Source organism: Channa argus, chromosome 15 (assembly GCF_033026475.1).
Source record: "Channa argus isolate prfri chromosome 15, Channa argus male v1.0, whole genome shotgun sequence".
Taxonomy (NCBI): domain Eukaryota; kingdom Metazoa; phylum Chordata; class Actinopteri; order Anabantiformes; family Channidae; genus Channa; species Channa argus.
In genome coordinates this window covers 18,543,944-18,564,231 of record NC_090211.1, presented here as the reverse complement: position 1 = coordinate 18,564,231, position 20,288 = coordinate 18,543,944, and the positions used below count along the sequence as shown (strand labels likewise).

General features: G+C 40.1%; 1 protein-coding gene across 1 annotated transcript; it reads left to right on the top strand.

Annotated features, from left to right (window-relative positions):
* Positions 1–5,327: 5,327 nt before the first annotated feature.
* On the top strand, positions 5,328–8,826 carry LOC137099271 (uncharacterized). Its single transcript, XM_067475900.1, has 4 exons — positions 5,328–5,554; positions 5,645–5,732; positions 6,481–6,792; positions 6,860–8,826. The coding sequence occupies exons 1-4, from the start codon at positions 5,552–5,554 to the stop codon at positions 7,240–7,242; spliced, it is 786 nt and encodes a 261-aa protein (XP_067332001.1). The 5' UTR covers positions 5,328–5,551; the 3' UTR covers positions 7,243–8,826.
* The last annotated feature ends 11,462 nt before the right edge of the window (positions 8,827–20,288 follow it).

Sequence of the window (20,288 nt, the reverse complement as noted above, 5' to 3'; positions counted from 1 at the left end):
AGAAAAAAATATTTGATTTGACAGTGCTTTTAATACACCTCCTCTGAAAGCAAACGGTTACATATGAACAGTCACAAAAGTAATTACCAGAGAAATAAACTGGAAAACAGAGACAAAAGGTTTATTTAGAAAAACTGAAAATGTACTACATCATGTATTTTTGATATTAAAACGATTCTGCTGAAACCGAAGACCTTTGTTCAATAATGATGGTTGAATGAAAAAAGATACAAGCTTTAATATGATGCTTCAGTAGAAACTGATGCATGCAATTAGTCATCACATGGGAAACAGTCACTGGAGATCTGGCAGCTTTGATAAGAAAAATTAACAAAATGCAATGAAAATACTGCAACCAAATGATCACATACTGTCCATCCACACACCCACAAAATAAATTGGACCAATGGACATTGCAACGGACGAGACGCTCACGTCTCAAATGAGTCACACACAATTTATTCGTTCCACATAGGCTAGAATCAGGACTGACAGGATGGAGCGGTGGAGCGGTGGAGCGGTGGAGCGGGGGGGGAAGCATGAAGGCAGGAACATGGTGGAGGAAGTGTAGGCAGGTAAGAGCAGAGGAGGATGGACAGGAGCAACGGTCGGAGGCAGATAAACACTGATGGACAGCGTTGAGCTTATTACTGAAAAAGATGTAATGTACTACTCGTGAATTTTTACTTGGTACTTTCCTTAGTACCCCCTGTCAAAAGTAATTCAATGCATTACTTGTTTTGTTACTTAAATTCGGGACTGACAGAGAGTCAGAGAGTCAGTAGTGGAATTGGGCAACATGTCATCCACATTCTTTGTTAGCTCGTCCTTTATTGTTAGAGTTGTAGCTGCTGCCGATGATTAAAAACCCAGTTTTAGTTTCAATTATAAAAGGATTAAAATAATTTATGAGATTAAAAGGATAAATGTTCCTGCAGGTCCTCACCGTTTCAAAACTGCGGAGGTGTTTGGAAAATCCCGGCTAAAGTTTCGGGGGAGTTTTGATGGCAGTTGCTCAGGTGCCAAAATCATCCGGACTCCTAATGTTTCAGAAATACTGCACTTGTTGCACAACTGCAACATTAGATCTGGCTCCAAACCCCCCAAAACTTTATTCTGCATGTTTTATCCGGACAAACATTATCTTTAGGTCAGGTCCTGACTCCTTAAAAGAAGACGAAAAACCTGTGTGTTGCATGGTTTGAACATGGTTTTCCAATATACTGTAACATGTTTATTTGAGTGGGCAACAAAACTGCAGCAAACTCTGCACAAATGTGAAATGCTCCCCATAGTTCAAACTTGACTAAACACGCCAGAACTTAGAAAAATAGAAGATACTGGGCTGCAACTCTGTTTGTTTTTATGTCAGCCTCTCATGCTGTGCAGGAGAAACACGAATCAGTTTCAGATCATTTTTTGTAGTCTAGTGCTGCTGCCAAACAGAAACCGTGCTCTGCTCAGTTTTTCAGTCCATTGGACCTGCCACATCACAGAGAACTTCTCCTGGAGATTCCGAGATGTTTCAGGCCGGTGATGACCCCACATACTAAACAACTCTCCGCTAACCTTTCGGGTTTCACATCCTGTAGACTGAAGATGTATGATAAGATGCTACACTCTTTGCTTTTCTGTGGCCCAGCTACTGCTCACTAGTTCACCAGGCCTCCTCAGTGTCTTTCCCTGCCTTCCTCACATGTGGATTATTACTAATCATCCCTGGCTTTCTCCCGAAATTGCTGTCTGCCTGCCCCAGCCTGTTGCCAGTTGAGTTAGGGTGGCAGAATATTGCAGAAACAAGAACTGCAAATGTCCTAATACTTAATGTACTGCAATGTTGTAAAGATACCACCCGTTTTCAGAATATAGATGGTTGACCTTCTAATGTCTTTAAATTTATGCATTAAGATGGCATAATGTCAGCTTCGCTACCTGCCTCTGTTTATTATGTTTTATGTCTGGTCCAGTGCTAATGCAATATTTATGTTATCTGCAGTGTTGCACAAGTCTATGAAAAGGAAAAGGTGTTATTACGAACAGGGTTTGTCGTATTGATGATGGATGAGCAAAGTTTTGGTTTAGAGCTTGTCCATTTGTGTAAAACAGCGATAATTATCCACATCTAGATGTCTGTGGAGTGACATTATTATTCTCTGCTGAAACACGCCTGTCTATGATTCTTATCTGGAATTATGGTGTCTGCTCCCCTGCAGGTGCTTAGTGAGCCAGAACTGAGCTGAACTTTACTCGCTATAATTTCAGGCTCTACTTTTGTTGCCACTGTCTCTAGCCTGCTTCTGAGACCAACTCTGGGAGCTTCATTCTGGCAGCCCACAGGAGGAACTAAATCAAGTTCCAGGAACTTGCAGGGGGAGCTGCTTGTGGGGTTTAAAGGTAAAAGTTGTCTCCTTTCAGACGTTAGCATAATAAGTTATGGTGCTAAAAGACACACAACCGTGTAAACAGCAACTAAACACAAGACAAGAGAGACACTCAAGATCCATTCGCACTGCAGGAATGTTTCCCAGGGACCAGAAGCCTTTTGAAGAAGTTTTGCTACCTGCATTTTCATTTAGGGGAACTCAAGGGTCTTAAATCTCTTACTTCGAACCCCCGAGAAAACATTCCTGGTTGGAAAGTTTATGATGGTCCAGGAATTATCAGGGCCTGCAGCGCTGAGCGTCGCTGATTCGTCAAACACCTCACAACAGCTGCTCATTGGGCTTTTTTAAAAAATTCCTTTTCATGTTGCTCGTTTGCCGTGAATATTAGTTATGATGGTGTATAAAGTGACAGATCACAGCACTTTTGGGACGTGGTCATCAGAGTTTATTGGCCTGATCTTCCTCGGGTTTTCCAATTACAGTCATTATTCTACCTTTTCCCAGGGAAGGTTTCTGGACTTTTAGGAATCTTTCTTCTGGAAACGCGCCTTCAGTGGAAAAGCAAACCAGCAAACAAAGTTCCTGTGGTGCAAAACTAACACAGGCTAATGCTGGCAGAATACTTTATGACTAATTGAATCATCTGAGCACATTTGGAGCTTGTCAGGCTTGGGTTGTAATTAGGCCCTGGCAAGGAGTTACATGCTATCTCTCCTATGCAGATAGATAATGAGAATGCATTTTAGTGTTCAGGTGTGAATGCAAAAACCATCAGCCATCGGACACAAAAGCAGACACGGGTCACATTTGAAGACAAGGTGTTAATGGAGCCTTAGCTCACTAACTACAAACACTTGATTACACTACAACAGGTAGATAATATCACAACAGGAGCTAATAATGCAGACCTGCTTTTCCTTCACTTTGGATGCGGGTGATTTTTATTCAAATGTTCTCTCCTGGCTCATGGAAAAAATATTACATTTATCTTTATTATTATCAAAGCCCATTTTAATTGATCCTAAAAAATGCATGTGGATCTTCTACATGGTGTCAAAACGTAAAATCCCATAAGAGTTGGGAGCAAGTATACTTATAAAAAGTTTTTATATGTACCATTTGCAGGAATAAAAGGACTTGCTGTCGGTGGGACACACTCACAAACCTTGCAGACTAAGTTGCAGCAGGCTCCTGGAAATCAACCGAGTATTTTTGTTCGCTATAAGTTGAATTATAGCTGCCACCGTTTGTTCTTGCAGCTTGTAGAAACACTTCAGACCAATCCGATCTGAAATGCAGTCTAACTATCCCAGTCCTAAAGTAGGATCGCACATTTTTGCCATCTCCTCCACAAAACTTGTGGTTTGGGTGAGGCAGTGTACACAAGTGGTAAGTAATCCGCTCCGCACCACAAGCAAATAAACCCGAGAACAATGGGCTGTTTACACTGTCGCTCAGAGAAATGTCCTGCCAAAGCGTTGAAACAAGTCTAAATCTGTTAGGTTGCTGTCTGTCAGTGACGACAGTTAAGGATTGATGCCACGTTTTGTTCATTTTGCTCCTACTGTATTTATCTGACATCTGGAGTTTAGAGTTTCGATTTTACACACGTGATGAGTTTATAAAATAGGCCACATTAGTGGAGCCCGATGTCATGTCCACTTCGAGACACCTGTTAATTCTATCGCTCTCTAAACTGCCAATATCGTACAGCGAACATTTACCTTGTCCAGACTATGAGCATTTTGTTTGGACAATGTATTCATCTTTCCGCTATAATCTCACAAATGCTAAGGGTGAGCGGGGGATGATAGGAACACTTGTGCTGGAAGCATCAGTAACTCAGTGCTGCTACGTCTAGTCAAACTTTGGTACACGTGTTTTCAACAACTACAACTCCCTTGAACATGTACCGCACAACCGGAAAGTGTGAGCAATTTCAAAAACAAAGAGTTTGATATCGTCTACTGCTGGACAGACTTGTTCCACCAACTGGATAGATGTAACCATAGGAGGTCATTCAGTGACATGTGATCAACAAGCAGCAATTTATTGAGGAATAAAGATTTTTGAACACATTTGTGAACAATTTAAAGTGTTAACAACATTTATTTCTTCTAAACCATTAACTTCAACACAACGTTCCTGAATGTTGTCTCTGGGGTGCAGGTTTTGTCGGCCCAAGCTGTTTTTTTTTTTTGGTTTAACCTTCCTAATGAACTATTGAAACCATCCTCACTGCAGGCATCACATCAAAGCAGAGAAAGCTGCTACTTTAGCTCATCGTGAGGGAATCGATTGTATTTACAACACAGTGAAGACAATGTTGAAATGAAAAATGGCACTTAAAATCCACAAAGTCGTCTCCGGGATTGTGGGCTAGTATTTCAATACTGGTACTTTTAATTATTAATGTACTTCCTGTAATGTACAGTGCAGACTTTACTTCATAAACAAATTTTTTAGTGCTACTGTGCCTTTTAGCCTTTTAGTAGACAAACAGAATCGTTGCCAAGTAAATAAATAAATGTGAAGAATGAGGTTTGCAGTAAACATGTGTTTATGATACATATGTATGTGCTAAATAAATATTCAATGACCTTTAAGTGCTAAAAAAATAATAACAGGAGAATGTGATCGGTCAGAAGTACGTTAGTAAGTAAGTAATAATAAAACTAATAATAATAAATTGTATCAGCTAAATGATCAGAGTATTAAAGAAAGAGTTTGGTTTTTATCAATAATTAAGAAGGAAGAAGAAATCAAGTCAAATTCATTTTTACATTTATTTAGTATTTTAGAGCAAACTTGTTTACCAAGGTTCTTCACAAAGACAAATTCATATGCAAAACAGAAATTAAAACAAGCCAGAAGATAGTGAGCTAGTTAGACTCAAAAAGAGTGAGCTAGCTATTAGCAGTTCAGTATTATGGGAGAACACTCATGCTCTTACATGCAGCTCTGACACTCGCTCTCAAAGCAGACATTAACTCAGGGCATGTCTGTTCATGATGAAGTGAAATCCTAACCCACCAAGACCTGAGGCTTCCTCTAAAAAGCCGAAGCTCATTCACTCATTCGCTTCTACAGATTAAATGAAGTGGACCTGAGCTGCGCCACAGAAATCCTGAACCTTTTTGTCTTTGCTGCGTGTTCAGCAGAAGGCCATGGTAACTACACACAAACTTCTTCTGAATCCTGGAGTTCTCTTTGCTTTTCTCTGCCTCGTCCTGGGTTGTGAATGTTGATTTTTAATACAGATCAAAGCAGCGAGTTCCTCCTCCGGTGAGACGACTCTGCGCGGCTGGATTTCCATAATCTGGTTCTCTTCAGCAGTCGGCATTGCTGGTGAGGCTCTTTGCTTATTGCCAAAGAAATGGTTAAGTGGAAATCTTATGTCAGCGTGTCGTGTTACAGCTTATGTAGTTTTAAATTAAAAAAATTCTTTAAAAGTAAAATGAAACTCATAAATTCCCAAAACCAGGAGGCACAATGACAGTTGATATGTATGAATCATAGTTTGTCATCCTGGCACATGTGGAGTCTGTGCACATGGCTGTGGAAATATACTTGTACTTTTCTATACATTTGTCAGTAGAAGCTGAGTGTACATGTACTTCAGTGTAAGTACAAGTTGGCCAAATCAACTAAAACTTTTGTACTATATACTTGTAAGGATATTTTTGTATACCTATAGCTAAGTATACTTACAGTGGGCAGTTGATGCAGACACAAATGTTTGCAATGCACATTGCGTTCAGTAGTAGTCATGGACACAGACAGGCTGATGCGTGAAGTGTGACGTATTAGTCTGTTAGCTACAGTACCACCAGCCAGTCTGTTGTGTTGCTTTGTATAGTGAAATTATTACAATTTCAAATGTGCTAATAGACAGTATTGGTTTATGTTGGGTCGAGCCAGTTTCCTAAACTGATAATAACAATCATCTGAAACTGTGTCGTTTCTTGTGTCATAAATTTCTTAAAAACAAAAAACAAACAAATCATTTTGAGCACTGAAATATACTGGAATAAAATGAGACCAAAGCAAATTGCTTCATGATGCTCTAACAAGTCATCACCTGTGATGTGTTCAGGAGGTCATACCCTGGAGCTGGAGACCACGCCTGAAGTGCTGGCAAGGTGTGGAGACAACGTGACACTGACGTGCAATGCCAACTCATCACAGAAGCTGGACGTCAAATTGTTTACCTGGTCGGACGGAAGGAGAAACCTATGTCCACTGGACGATGGGCAACGTGTCCCAGATGTTCTGTGTGAAACAACAGCTTCTCCTGCGCTTAAGGCGACGCTCATCAACGTGATGCCAGTCTACAAGGGAAGATACCTTTGCAAACTCCAGTCCAATCTGGGTGCGACGTCTGCCCAAACTTTACTTTCAGTGCAAGGTGAGCTGCCTTTTCATTGTTTGCCACTGGTTTCAGTCACCTTTCTAAAATCCATTCATCTTGACAGATTGCCTGGAAAGTTCTGACTTCAGGATTAACAGCTCTCATGCTGAGTGCCGCTTTACTGGCGTCCACCCCAGAGGCAACGTCCACTGGTTTCAGGGAGATGATAACTTGACAGACTCCGCCACCACACAGGAGGAGGAGGACCAGCACGGCCGCTACGATGTCCGGAGTACAATAAGAATAGAGGAAAGGAAATCGAGCGAGGCTTATAACTGCTCGCTGTGGATGCCCGATGACAGGAAGTATCTCTCCAATCAAAAGCTGATTATTGTAGGGGAGCTGATAGGGAGAACAACAGGATCACCACCAGCATCAGGATGCAGAGTCCAGCTACAGTGGATCTGTATTATGGTGGAAATCCTGGTGTTTCAATCTATGGTGTAAATCAGACTCAACATGAATGAAAATAAGCCAGTGGCTGAGGCAGAAAGTCATTACCAACCTCTTGTGCCTCTTGTTCAAAGCTTTTGCGTCCTAACATGTTTCCTAACCCCTTGCATCAGACAGCCCGCGGGCGGCTGACATCTCTGCTGAGACATGAGCTTGCAAGTTTTTGTGCAAACTGGAGAGTTTCACGTTTGACCTAGACAGCACCTGCACTCTCCCTCTCGCATCTTTGAGCATCACCACAAGATGGCAGCACAGCATTTGGCGTGTCTTCTAAAACGTACAATGAAGTGATTAAATAATGACAAATGACTTTTAAAAACATAGAACTATGAGATTTAAACTTGGCTCCGCGTCGACAAATTACATTAAGCAATTAAATACAATCTAATGTCAAAGTGACACGACATTAATGCATAAGCTGCATTTTGTAGAAAATATCACAGACAAAACACGCTTTGTTTATATTCATATTTAGCTCATGATATGTCTGGTTTAAGTGAAAACCTGAACACACAGGTATTAATGATGCAAATGTTGTTTGGATAAAACAAAGACGATATTTGAGGATTCTGTGATCACACTATGGTTTGTAATTTTGCTCAATAAAAGTGTGACATGTACTAAATGTGATATATGTGAGCTGGTGCAAACTCTACACACACACACACACACACACACACACACACACACTCTCTTTCTGTCTTGGATTTGTACATGTTTTTGCTCCAGTTTAGCTTCCTTCCCCTGCAGATAGTGAAAACCTGTTGTCCTGAACAGATGTGTTTGCTCTTGCCCTGACTACGTCTCCTGCGTCTCTGAGACCTGTACACTGCTCGCCGCACTTGGCTGCAAACGTTTCTTCAGAGACGTTTAAACATGTTGTCCTTCATGCAAACTGCCAGAAAGATGTTAACACATAACGAAATGATCCGATGCGAAAGGTTTTTGCTTCCTGTTTCAGCATCCAATATTTGGTGATCATTTCAGGCGGTGCATGTTCCAAATTTGCAAACGTGACATAGTTCAGTCATTTCCTCATGCGGTGCAACCTACTGTATTGTATGCTCTCTCTGATCTGCTGGTTTACATTCAGAAGAAGAGAGGAAATGATTCTTTTTGGTTGGCAGATCACAGATTCACCATAATTCAAGATCACTGAGAAAAAGAAGGCAGGCAGTAGAACTTTTTTATTAAAAGTGCAGGTGTGTTTGTGTGCTTTCATTAGTTTGTTGGAAACTTTAGAGTCTTGTTTACCGTTGTGTCTTTATGCTACGCCAAATAGCCTATAGCTTCATTTTTACTGCCCTGAGCATGGTGTCAACAATAAGAGGCCCTTTTGCATGAATTGTCAAATATTGCAGTGTTAACGAAGAGAGTAAATATTATGAAAATTTATTTACAGGTAATAGTTAATATTTATAAATGCTGACCTGCATGATGCTTTATCTCCTGATCCGTCTAAACTAATGCAGTTAATTAACAGTAAACATTATACACAAACTGATGATGGGTGAAAAACATGTTAAAAATTAGGGGATTATTATGTGATTTTGTAACAGTAAACAGTGTCACTGAACCTACTGATGAATTCAGTCATGTTCCTCTATCTGTGGAGCCACGTACAGCCCGTAACATCCTCAACATATTTCCAAGCTTTGCAGCTTAGCCTTCAATGTCTGCAAAATAACAGGATCAAGTTGATGTTCTCCCATCAAGATACAGCATTGTTGCCATGGTGAACTGAAGCTGCTGGAGCCTTAAGCAAAGACAATGTATTGGCTTTCTCTGATATGCTTTTCTTTTCGTTTTTTTTTTTTTTTTTTTGTGCCGATGATGGAAAATGTCCCTGTGAGTGACCAGAAATTTGATATGTTTAGCTTTTTAAGCAGCAGTTGCTTCGCTCATCAAACAAAGAGGTCACACTCATGCTGGTGTGGGGCATTATTTACATAAGGATAATTGTGTTTGCCTTTATTTGTAGTTATGATAATTAGAGTTCAATTTTCATGGTACACCGAGTTCCTGGGAAACTGAAGGGACTGTGGTTTTATATATAGAATTACATGAAAATGCTGAAGCATAAACAAGAATTCAAGGCAATTCTGTAATTAGGCCAACGCAGTTGTTATGTTTATATACGTATATATATTTTTGGCAGCAGCATGTTTGCTCTAATATATCAGCTCCTATTTCATTACATGTAAGAGTAAAATAAATGTCTCTCTCACACACGCACAAACATTGGTGTAAGGTGGAGATTCATTGGCAACACGACTAACACAATAATGCAAATCCATGAAGCTCTATTTCAATAATAACATGAATCTAAATTAATTATGTATCCAACAATCCTCATAAAGGCGGTAACATTAAAAATCGTCTCTGCCTTTGTCTGGCTGATGTGTTTTTAACTGCATGGGGGAAACAACAGAGAGAAAAAGAGGCTAATCCAGGCTGCAGAATGATAAACACATAAACGGAGGGAATTCAGAGCTTTAGCTTTATCGTCTTATATGTGGACTACTGAAAATATGATTCATTTTGGAGAAAGACCATGGTTATTCTTTAAATCTAAGCGGCGCACCATGTTTTTTTATGATGGAAAAAAGAATCGGCTTCACGTTTAGTTATTTTCAGCTTATTTAAGCTTAACTGAGCAACAGAGAGTTTTGGCAGAAGACATTTTTACACGTCACAGCGAGAAAAACAGATGTGCAAGGAAAAACATTAAAGCAGTCAAAATTCATTTCGGGGTCCTCGTATTGGAGTCGGAGGTTCTCAGTGTTCATGGTAGTGCTCCGTCTCCTTAGGACAAATACGAATGCCTGCTTTGAGAAGAGCCTGTGAGTAATGCAGAAGTTTGACTCAAAGCCCTGTTTGTCTGTGCACTTGTCCCTGCACACCATTCCAGCTGCTAATGAAAATACATCTGACATTTACTGAAAGTACAGCAGGTGTGTCTGTGACATTTTGGACATGGAAGTGGGAAGGCAAAACTTCATCCGTTAATGTTTTTAACTGACAATTAAAGGCAACATCTGCTGCAGGGGCCCCACCAAAACATCAAATGTCAAATAGTTATGTAACCTTCCAATTATTTTATGTACCTGTGGATGTTCAGGTTCCTCCTTCCCTCACATCTTGCGTGCATCCTTCCGTCTGCAGACACTGGGCATCATCACCACACGCCGGACACTGGTTACATGTAGTGTTACACACACTTAAGAGAACTGTTGACGTGTGCACGGTGTGGGAAATTAATGCAGAAGGCAATTTCCAACAAACCTAGAAGACAAATGAGCTCCGCTGTATTATGATACGGAACAATTATTTGGCTTTCTTGGGCAAAAGTATGTTTGATCTGGCGTTGAGCACAGGAGAAGAGTTAAAACATGTACTAGTCTGATAAAAGCTTTTCAAAACAAACTGCTGCTTTATGATGTTAAATGTAAAGGTCATTTAACTTTCTTTGCAGTGTGGATGGAGAAATAACTACTTAAAGGTTTAATGGCAGATGTTCAGATTCACGTTCATTTCATTTTTGTAGAAATGCAGCTGTTGCTAAGGTAACAACAACAACAACAAGAACACAAAAGGATCCAAATGGACAATTGCACATCTATTTTTGTTTCAAAAATCGCTTTTCTCTTCAGAGAAGCATATTAATGTTATCATGACGTTCATGTTTTATATCTTTCTATGCCTTACATGTTTTTTTATGTTTTATTCTTTCTTTTAATCTGCTTCTGTAGCACTTTGAGATTTGCCGACAAATGTAAAGTGCTTTTTAAATAAAATGAAATATTATCATTAATATTATTACTAATGAAAACCATTTTATCTAAAATATAAAAGATAAATACTTAAAAAACACACATTTTTAAACATATCAAACCAGTGGGATGTTATTCGAGGTCAAAACTTTAATTAAACAGCGTTATGTGCATGAAATAATTCTGTGTTTTGACATGATAAATTGGTGCTATAATAATTATTTAAAAGAAGTATCAGTTTGAAAACTTATGCATCTACTGATGAGAAACCGACTTTCCATGTATTCAACTACACTTTTGTTTTGCCGCTGCCACATTATGTATCATCTAAATGGGCTGTGAATTTAATACATTTGCCAGTCAGTTGCAAAGCAGTGCTGGTGAAAGGAGCATGAGACTGGCAGCCAAACTAAAGCAACTTCAAAATAAACTCACCTATTCACCTGCTGTATTATTTAGAATAGTCCTATTAGAAAAGTTGAACGAGCTGCTTCACACTGAATGAGACTATCAGACTTCCAGGTAAAAAGCTGATGTGCTTGGTCCACTGGACAGACGTCCTACTGGTCCCATTACCGCATTATCTTGCTGCATTACACAGTCAAACAAAGCCTGGGGTCATATGTCTCTAAACCCAAACACAGAGAGCAACCACTACGCCTCCTCCATGCGCTACATGACGTTCACGAGTCTTCCCATTTCCGCCTCAGAGACACAGTGCAGTGTGTGTGTGTGTGTGTGTGTGTGAGTAAAGTTAGAAATTAAGGGGCTGCGCTTCTTTGTGTGTTTGCAGTCTACAGCTGGCAGAGCAGAGCGGTGACATTAGGACTTGCACAGGAAAATCAGGCCAGAGTTCAGGAAAGCTGAACCCAGTGACTGGTGAGAGCACCACCCTTCATTGCTGAAGCAACACAATAAGCTCTGTGTATAAACAAGGAAGACCTGCGCTTGACCAGTGTCCTTTTCAAATGTGCTGAGTCCAGCTCGAAATAATTAGAAAACACATTGTGAAATAAATATTAATGTACATTATACAAATGTCTAATTAAGTGTTCTCATTCCAGAGGCATCAAAAAGCGCCACTTTGCATAAAATACTTCCGACGTTCGCGTTAGTGATCAATGCTCTGAGGTCTCAGTGTAGTGAAACCTAAAGTGATAACGTGTTATATAGTGCTCTATGTCTCACAGGGAGGTGGATGGTACAACAAGACACAGGATTCACAAGGATCTACAGGTGTGCCCACATGCCCCCTAGAGTAAATGCAAAAATCATCAATATGATAAGCCAAAGGACATAAAAGCGCAATTTGACGCCTTAGGATAATCATCATGTGACGCGGTGGGATGAGGACGTGTTGAATAAACCACGTAAGCCTTAGCTTTAAAGGTCATTAATATTAGTCTCGATAACAATTTAGTTTAAAAGGATTCTGGCCTAAGTTTGTTTAGATATATGGGCCAGCAAGGATATAATTACAGTATATTGTCACATTTGATGCCATCATCAAACAAACAATATGTAAGTGCATAAACCTAAAAGTGAGAGAAATATTAAGTAAGGAAAATAACAGCCTATGTTTGCAAACTAGCAAGTTACGGACTGTCCATCTCCAAGGGCGGATCTAGATTTTTTTTACTAAGGCGGGCAGACTGGGGCACTGGGTTCCAAACGCAAACAACTTTCAAACCCTTTTTTGGAATTAATAAACCGTGTATCGTCAGTGTTAAACACATCAACTTATCTACAGTATCTTCAGTGTGGAATCACTGTGTAAGCATAAACATTAGAACATTAGTTAAAAGGCAAAGGTGTGGTGGTAATACAACTAATGTGGCATGAAATGAGTGTGTGAGGTTGTTTAATATTCAATATTGTTGCTATTACAAAGGAAGCGTTCAAAAGTGGATAATTAATGTGGTGATGTCGGATCATCTCACTTACTGTTTATTGTATTTGTGCAATAATGTGTTTTTATGTTTTTTTAAGGCCATGTTCAGTGTGAGGACATCAGGAGACTTCACTTTAAAATATATGTTGCCGAGCTTTTACTTAACGAAAGGGATGAAAAAAAGACAACAATCGGGAATTTACTCGACGGAAGCACTGTAGCAGTGCCAGTGATTCACGAGTAGGAAGCTCCTATTTCTGTATGTTTGTCACAGTGATGCAAATTCCAACAAGGTCTCTGATTCCCCGAGGCTATCTGCCGTCCTTCAACCATGAGTTCACCTTGAAGAGCGCCTGTAAAATCATAAATAAGAGGATATGTTTATCGTGCACTGGGCAGAATTCACTAGAAGACGGAGGCAGGCTCAGAAATCTACAGTATGTAGTAATTACTAGAGCCCCTTGAGATTTATTACTTAACATTTCTACAAGGTTTCTTGTTGCATAAGCTGCCGATGGATGACGGATGGTGAGTGGGTTATTGACCTGACTTTAAATCTGTAAGCATAGACTTTACAGGACATTTAGGATGAGGAAAACATCCAATGCCGGAGGAAGTAAGTGGGATGACAAGTGCTGTGTCTAGTCTCCATGGTGATGCTCAGCTGGGTGTTGATCACGACTACGTAAAAGAAACAGTTCTGCAGCTGCTGTTCGCCATTTGTACACAAACACAAACTTGGCCACAATAGATTTGTACATCGGAATATTTGCGGTGATTTAATTACTTTAGTTGATCTGCAGCAGAATGATGCACCAAAGCAAACAAGACAGGAAGCCCAGCGTTCTGTTGCACCGGCACTTCCATCTGGTTACACCACGGTAAACGGTAAACCCTGAAGGCACACAGACAGGACGTGCCCGCACCACATTACAAATATGAGGAGTTGTCACAAAGCACATACGATCGCCCTGCGAGATGTGGCCATTACGCACTTACATAAAAGCTCTTTCGTTCCCATGTGTTAGCGTCATACAATGCAACCCACGGATCAGTAGAGTACAGGCCTGCCTGCCGTTGAGCATCTTCCTGGTTCCTTCAACACATAGTCAGAGGGGTTTTTTCTATTCACAATTTGAACAACAGAACTTATGATACTTTTACATTTTGTCCAGCAAGGAAACCTTCCTCCATTCATGTTGGATTAGTTATAATTAAATGTATATTCATCAAACATGTCACTGCATATATGTATAATTTACAGTCACTCTGATTTTCAGGTAAGACCAGAATCTTCAGAGATAAACACCATTTCTATGATTTTTGAAGCTTAAACACAATCAGCAGAAGTAAAAAGCCAACGCAAGTCATGATTTTGCATGACTTCAGCGTCACCATCATTAACCACCAACTAGGACTTGAATTGCACTACAAATTCCCTTCTGCTTAAAAGGCCCTGCCACAGCGAAATGTTCGGGAGGCTGTAAAAACAGACAACTGACTTATTGTGTCCGACATGATGACGTTTAATGTTACTGATTGAGTCACTTTTTAAGTACATTTACTGATTCATGTCAGAGAATAAAACATGAAAGTCTCTTGGCCTCGTGTAAGCTACAGACTTTATTTCAGGCATTCAACTGTGGTTTCTGGGTTGTGGGACCATTCCTATTCATCAACTCTAGCCTCAGTCCTCATGTCAGTCAGGGCTCAGCTACTCTACGATCCAGTATTATGATTTTCAGATCTGAAGGTCTGGTGACACCTTAGTGTGTCTACTTGAAACATCTTCAGATCTACTTACATCCATATGGCAGGTGGCTAAATGTGACCGTGTGTATTAAGAGCAGACTGACAGAGTCGTGACTAGAATAGGGCATATTGAACAAGGATAATGTTTGCTGCTTCTTCCTTCTGGGAGGAAGCTGCAAACATAATCTGTTGTGAATATAGATCAGACTTCGATGTGCACGTACTAACATTTAATGTGCATGTGTAAAGCAGCATCCTATCTCCTCTTTTCTCGCAAATGCTCAGTTCAACAAATACACACAAGCTGAGGCTTGTGTAATGACAGCGGAAGTCAAATGTGAGTGAGGCCCTGATAAGCTCAGAACACTGATCAAATAGCAGGTGGGTCATACATGCGATAGCACCAGAAGTTAATCTCCCCTCACTGTGATCTTCCCTCTTAGCAGCTTATTTTATGCTAATGCTGACTTCATTTGCATGCACTGTTCATGCAGCTTCATATACAGAGCTCCGACTGGAAAGAATCAAGCACATTCAACTGACATATTCATTATGAAATGCACAAGGGGCATTCGGTTAATTTTTTGAACTATGCAATTTCAGTCTGGTGTAAAGGTTAAATTTGGAATTCTATAAACCTTTATCGTCATAATTGAATTGGCTTTGTTGTTCTAATGGAGGTGGTATTCAAGCAGGAGACAGACTGGTGTGTTTCCTTATCACAGAAGTATGGTTTTAAAAAAACAAAAATAGGAATTATCGTTATCAAACAAATAAACAAAAAGGCCCATTACTGTATTTTAAACTTTTAATTTCTCTGCCTGCTGAAGTCTACATTTGGATACAGTTAATCTTTCTAATACAAAGAATGAAGAGCTAATCTGACATCCTGCTCTTTGTTTGGATTGGGGCATCGCTTATTCGTCCTCATCATAAAATCCTAGTTTCAGAGTTTTCAAAAACACAAACAGTGTAACCTCTAATGTAACTCACATGTCTTGGTGAGTTGGTGTAAAATGTTGAAATTGTGAAGACCATGGCAAAGAAAATGCCTTGAGACAATATAAAAAGAGAGTAGCACGGCAAGACACGCAGTCAGGGAAGCGATGGGGAACCTAGGCCCTTGGGGCCCTAAAGAAGCCAATCAAGGCTCCGGGGGGCAGCTAGTACGAGCCCTGGTTAAGGGGGTGTGGGGGCAGCAGTGGTGCATTGCATAGTGCCTTTGTGAGAAACTTAAGAGAGTTTAGAATTGTCACTGCAAAATATTCCAAAATGGTTTTGTGGGGCACCATTACTTGGCTTGGCCAGACTGGGGCACACACTCAAAATGGGGTGGGAACATTTGGAAAGTGATTTGATCATTTCTGCTCTCTAAAGGCCAAAAAACATTTTTAAATAGTCTCTGCAAAGTTTCGCCCCAGAGTCACTCTGATATTCTGCAAATGAAAAATCCAATTTAAAGGAATCTAGTTACATTTCGTGCCCTCTGGCTCTGTACAACACTCAATAACTGCATAATAATGTACCATCACCGGGGAAGATGCACCAATGCTCCGCTAAACAAAAATAATGAATATTTAAAATGATAATGATGCTGAAGGCGTTAGTGTGGCTCAGAGAAGCACCTCTTGTCTTCTTATTATAAGCTTTACAAATCATCGATACATTACACCTTTCACCAAGGAAAGCTCCAGATACAAACCAGCAAACCACTGTTCAAATTAAAACGATGCTCGGCGCAGACTGTTTCCTGATCGCTTTGGAAGAAGACTCTTAATAACACAGTATTTTACCTTATTGGACTCTTCAGCCAGACGCTGAACTGTGTGCTGTTGGAGGTTCACTGTTGACCTTTAGCCAACGTGTTGCTGTGTATGTTTGTGTTATTGTAAATATTGGTGAGTTGCTAAAATGCGTCATATAACGGAGGAATACTAATCAAAAGGGTTTTTCTTTCCTGGTGACCTAAAGGTTCTTCTGAATAAAGGCTTTTTAATAAATCTGGAAAGCATCACTACATAATTTATTCATGATTTTAAAAAAGCCATTAGTGACAACTTAAAAACATTTTCATTTTCCATAGCACACAAATATGGCGTTCCTCCATCTTTCTAACTGTCCAAACATTTATTCATATTTTATTTTTCCATTTGAAGAGTCGAAGACCAGGTAGTCCATTTTGCTGGTTTGGCCATTCTGGGCTTCTGTAGAAACATGGCGGTCCAACATGGCAACCTCCTTGAGAAAGGGACCCACTGTATATATAAAAAGGCTCATTTCGCTACAGTCCGTTTGTGGTATTAATTCAACTGTAATTTATTTTATTATTTGTAAACATAAATATTTGACTGTAACACCTCTTAACTGTTTTTCTAAAAGTGCCCCCTTCTTTAAGTGAGAGCCCCAGTTGAAGAATTCTTTCATAATGGCCCCCCTCAGGTCTACAGAATACGCCCCCTCCTCTTTAATCGCTGTAACCCTGGACTCGGGAAACAAGCAGCCAGGGAAGCAATTAACAGCTAGTTGGTATTTGGTAACTATGAAAATAAATACAGAGGAAAGAGGCCCTGTTGACTGTTGTCGATTCAGTTTGTAGATAATGAAGAAATCTTTTTAGGTAGAAGTTTTACACCTAATACTACAGCACTTGAAATAGAGAGAAGACCTCTGCTGCAAAAAGGTGTAATAGGGACAGTTGTTCCTGCCCCTACATCCCCGTACTTTTCATAATCCAGGACATAATGTTCCTGAGCCATGAAGTGGATATTGTCAGAGGACATGCAGCCAAACGCAAAGGAATGGATTGTTCACAAATGATGTAGGGATGCTTTGATTTATTGAAAGACGTTACTCTGAAGAACATTTGGGTGACCAGGTGTGAAATGTGGTTGTGAGACTGGCCTGTGTGCGGACTCCTGTTCTCGCTGAAGTGACAAAGCCCCTGAAAGAAAAGGATGGATTAAGAGTAATGGTAAGAGATCAGTGGGCTAGTGAGCGTTTGTGAGTCTTTTTGTGCAACATAAGATGTTTAATTAACAATAAATATGGTAGAAGTTGGTGAGATACAAATAGTAAAGTTATTTCATTATTATTAACACATTTCACCGTTTGCACAAACTTATGGACAGACACACGACAAATGCAGGCCAAAACAGGATCGAGCCGTCTCCTTCGTCACAAGTGGGATTTAAGGCCCAAATCCTGAAATAATACAACCCCAATCTGCACGGCTAAAACCTGCCAGTGGTCCGGCTGTTCGTGCACGTCGTGGAGTTTCTTGTGTGACACAGATGGTGGAACAGTCTGCTGAATTACAATGAAGACCCACAGGAAACAAATGAATCACGCAACATCACCTCTACCACCATTTCTCCCTCACTGCTGAGGGGCCATGTCCACGCTGTCAAGCTGAAATGTTGGTAAAGTGTCTGTCCACTGTTTGTTCGGTCACAGTAATGATAGTAACATTTAGGCCTGTCGGCTTTTTTTTGTTTGTTTCACTCAGGTTAGAGCAGGTATGTCGATGTTGACGAGTCAGAACTTGTGTTGTACTTCAGTTTGTAGTATTTTAAGTTTCTTTTACAATTACCATTAGGCGTTTAGCAGATGCTTTGTGGTAGACACTAGGGACAACTTAGAGCATCAGTGTCTTGCCAAGGGACACGTTGAAATAATGAGACAGTCCAGCAAAGTCAAGCTTTTTTTAAGCCTGAAACCCACTGGTAGTTATTGTAGGAAGCAGCTCTGGCTTCTATTATTGCCCTTAATTTGTGTGAGTTGTTCTCAACTTCTCTACTATTATTTTACCTTAACCTTAAATACTCTTGTTTAGTGGGGATTGTTGTCACTGTTTTGACTGTTTTTATCTTGTCGTCTTTGCTTGGTACACCTTTTTATCAGCTGTCAATCATCTGTAAAGCACTTTGCATTGCATTCATCTGTATGAAAGGGGCTATATAAATAAAGTTTTGATGAATTGATTGATTGATTGATAAACAGTGTATATTACACATATGCTGTACCAATAGGACACTTCATTTCCGTTGTTTCTAGTACTAGTAAAACCGTACACTCTTATCTTACTCAATAAATGCCAGTCTAATGGGATTAATGGCCCTAATTGATCCCGTTTCCTTGCCTTCGCTCCATGGGCAAACAAAGTGCACATCCTGTGGCCGTCCCAGCCTTAGCATAGCCTCCACTGAAGAGCGGAGAAGGTGGCGCAGGGTTTCTGGGTCAAGACTGTAGTTTTACGCCAGACAATTGAATCTGTCACTCGTGTGGGATTTCAACTCCATTATGATTATCAGACGGTGTTTGCATTGCAGTCTAGGTTCGTGCATGCAGTGCAAACTTTTACTCTCCAAGTAGAGACTATTACTACTTAAGTACATATTGGTTACACGAGACAAACTAAGTGTGACAGAGCTAAACTTGCACCTCCGCAGCTCCTCACACATAGTGACACATGACATGGCTGTTAGCCTGATGGGCTGGGTTGCTATCAACTGACCCTGCTGAATAAACACATGGAGACATGACACGAGCAGCACTACCAATGCCTCTAAGTTGTCTTATTAGCTGAATAGCATCCTGTGCCATCTCCTGAAACTGGATCCTTCCTCTTGTTTAACCTTTTACTAAAGAAAGACACATTTAAATCATAGCTGATGAACAGGGTGCCAGGTCCAGAGAGCGCGTGCCCCTCCTCCAAGTAAAACGCGGCGTTCTGAGAACAGCTTGTTCCTCTCGTTTCAACAGCCTGTCATCATCAAAGACTCACACCTCTGTGCCAGTGAGGGAGACAAGCAGGTAAATACTGCAGGAGAAAGTCTGCTGCAGGATAAACTCTCATTAAATGTACTTGTACTGTATGAAATAAAACCGTGAGCTAGCGTCATGAAACTGTTATGAAAGGAAAATCTTACAACGAGGTTTTTAAAGCAGCAAGAGACAAGTATGATGAACACTGCGAGCAATGCTTTCACCTAAATGCTGAGTGGATCAGTGTGAAACTAACACACTGTTGTGATGTTTTTTCTGTCGGCTTATCCTGTGAGTTCAGGGTCGTCATAGCGGATCATTGGTCCGCGTGTTGAATTGGCCCAGTTTTTACGCACAGTTTTTTTTATCCTGACACAGCCCTCCGCAATTTCTGCTGCTACTCTAGTATTTTCTTGTAGTGGTATTTACAAAACACAGATGAAGCATATGGGATAGTTTTGGATTAGTTTTGCAGGTATGTTTTACTAAAGTATTAGACAAATTAAATGTTTACACAAAAATGATAAAAATTCTAAAAATACATTAACAATGGCCTAATTGACAGAAAAAAAAAATTAATTATCACCCAACAGTGGCCAAGAATGTCTGTCCAGACCCAGATTTAATGAACTTCCCTCCAGTCCACCAAAATCTAATCGGTTCTTCACAGGGTCCAAGGTGAGTCTAAATGTGAATCTAATATGTGATATCACATATACAAGAATGGGGAGGATGTATGGAAAACCTGAAAACATATAATTTGAACAGCTTTAAAAATACTAAAACCTATTTAATATTTGACATATTATATTTTTATTCCTTAGTTTATGTAGGCTACATTTTGCCCTATTAAGATGTTT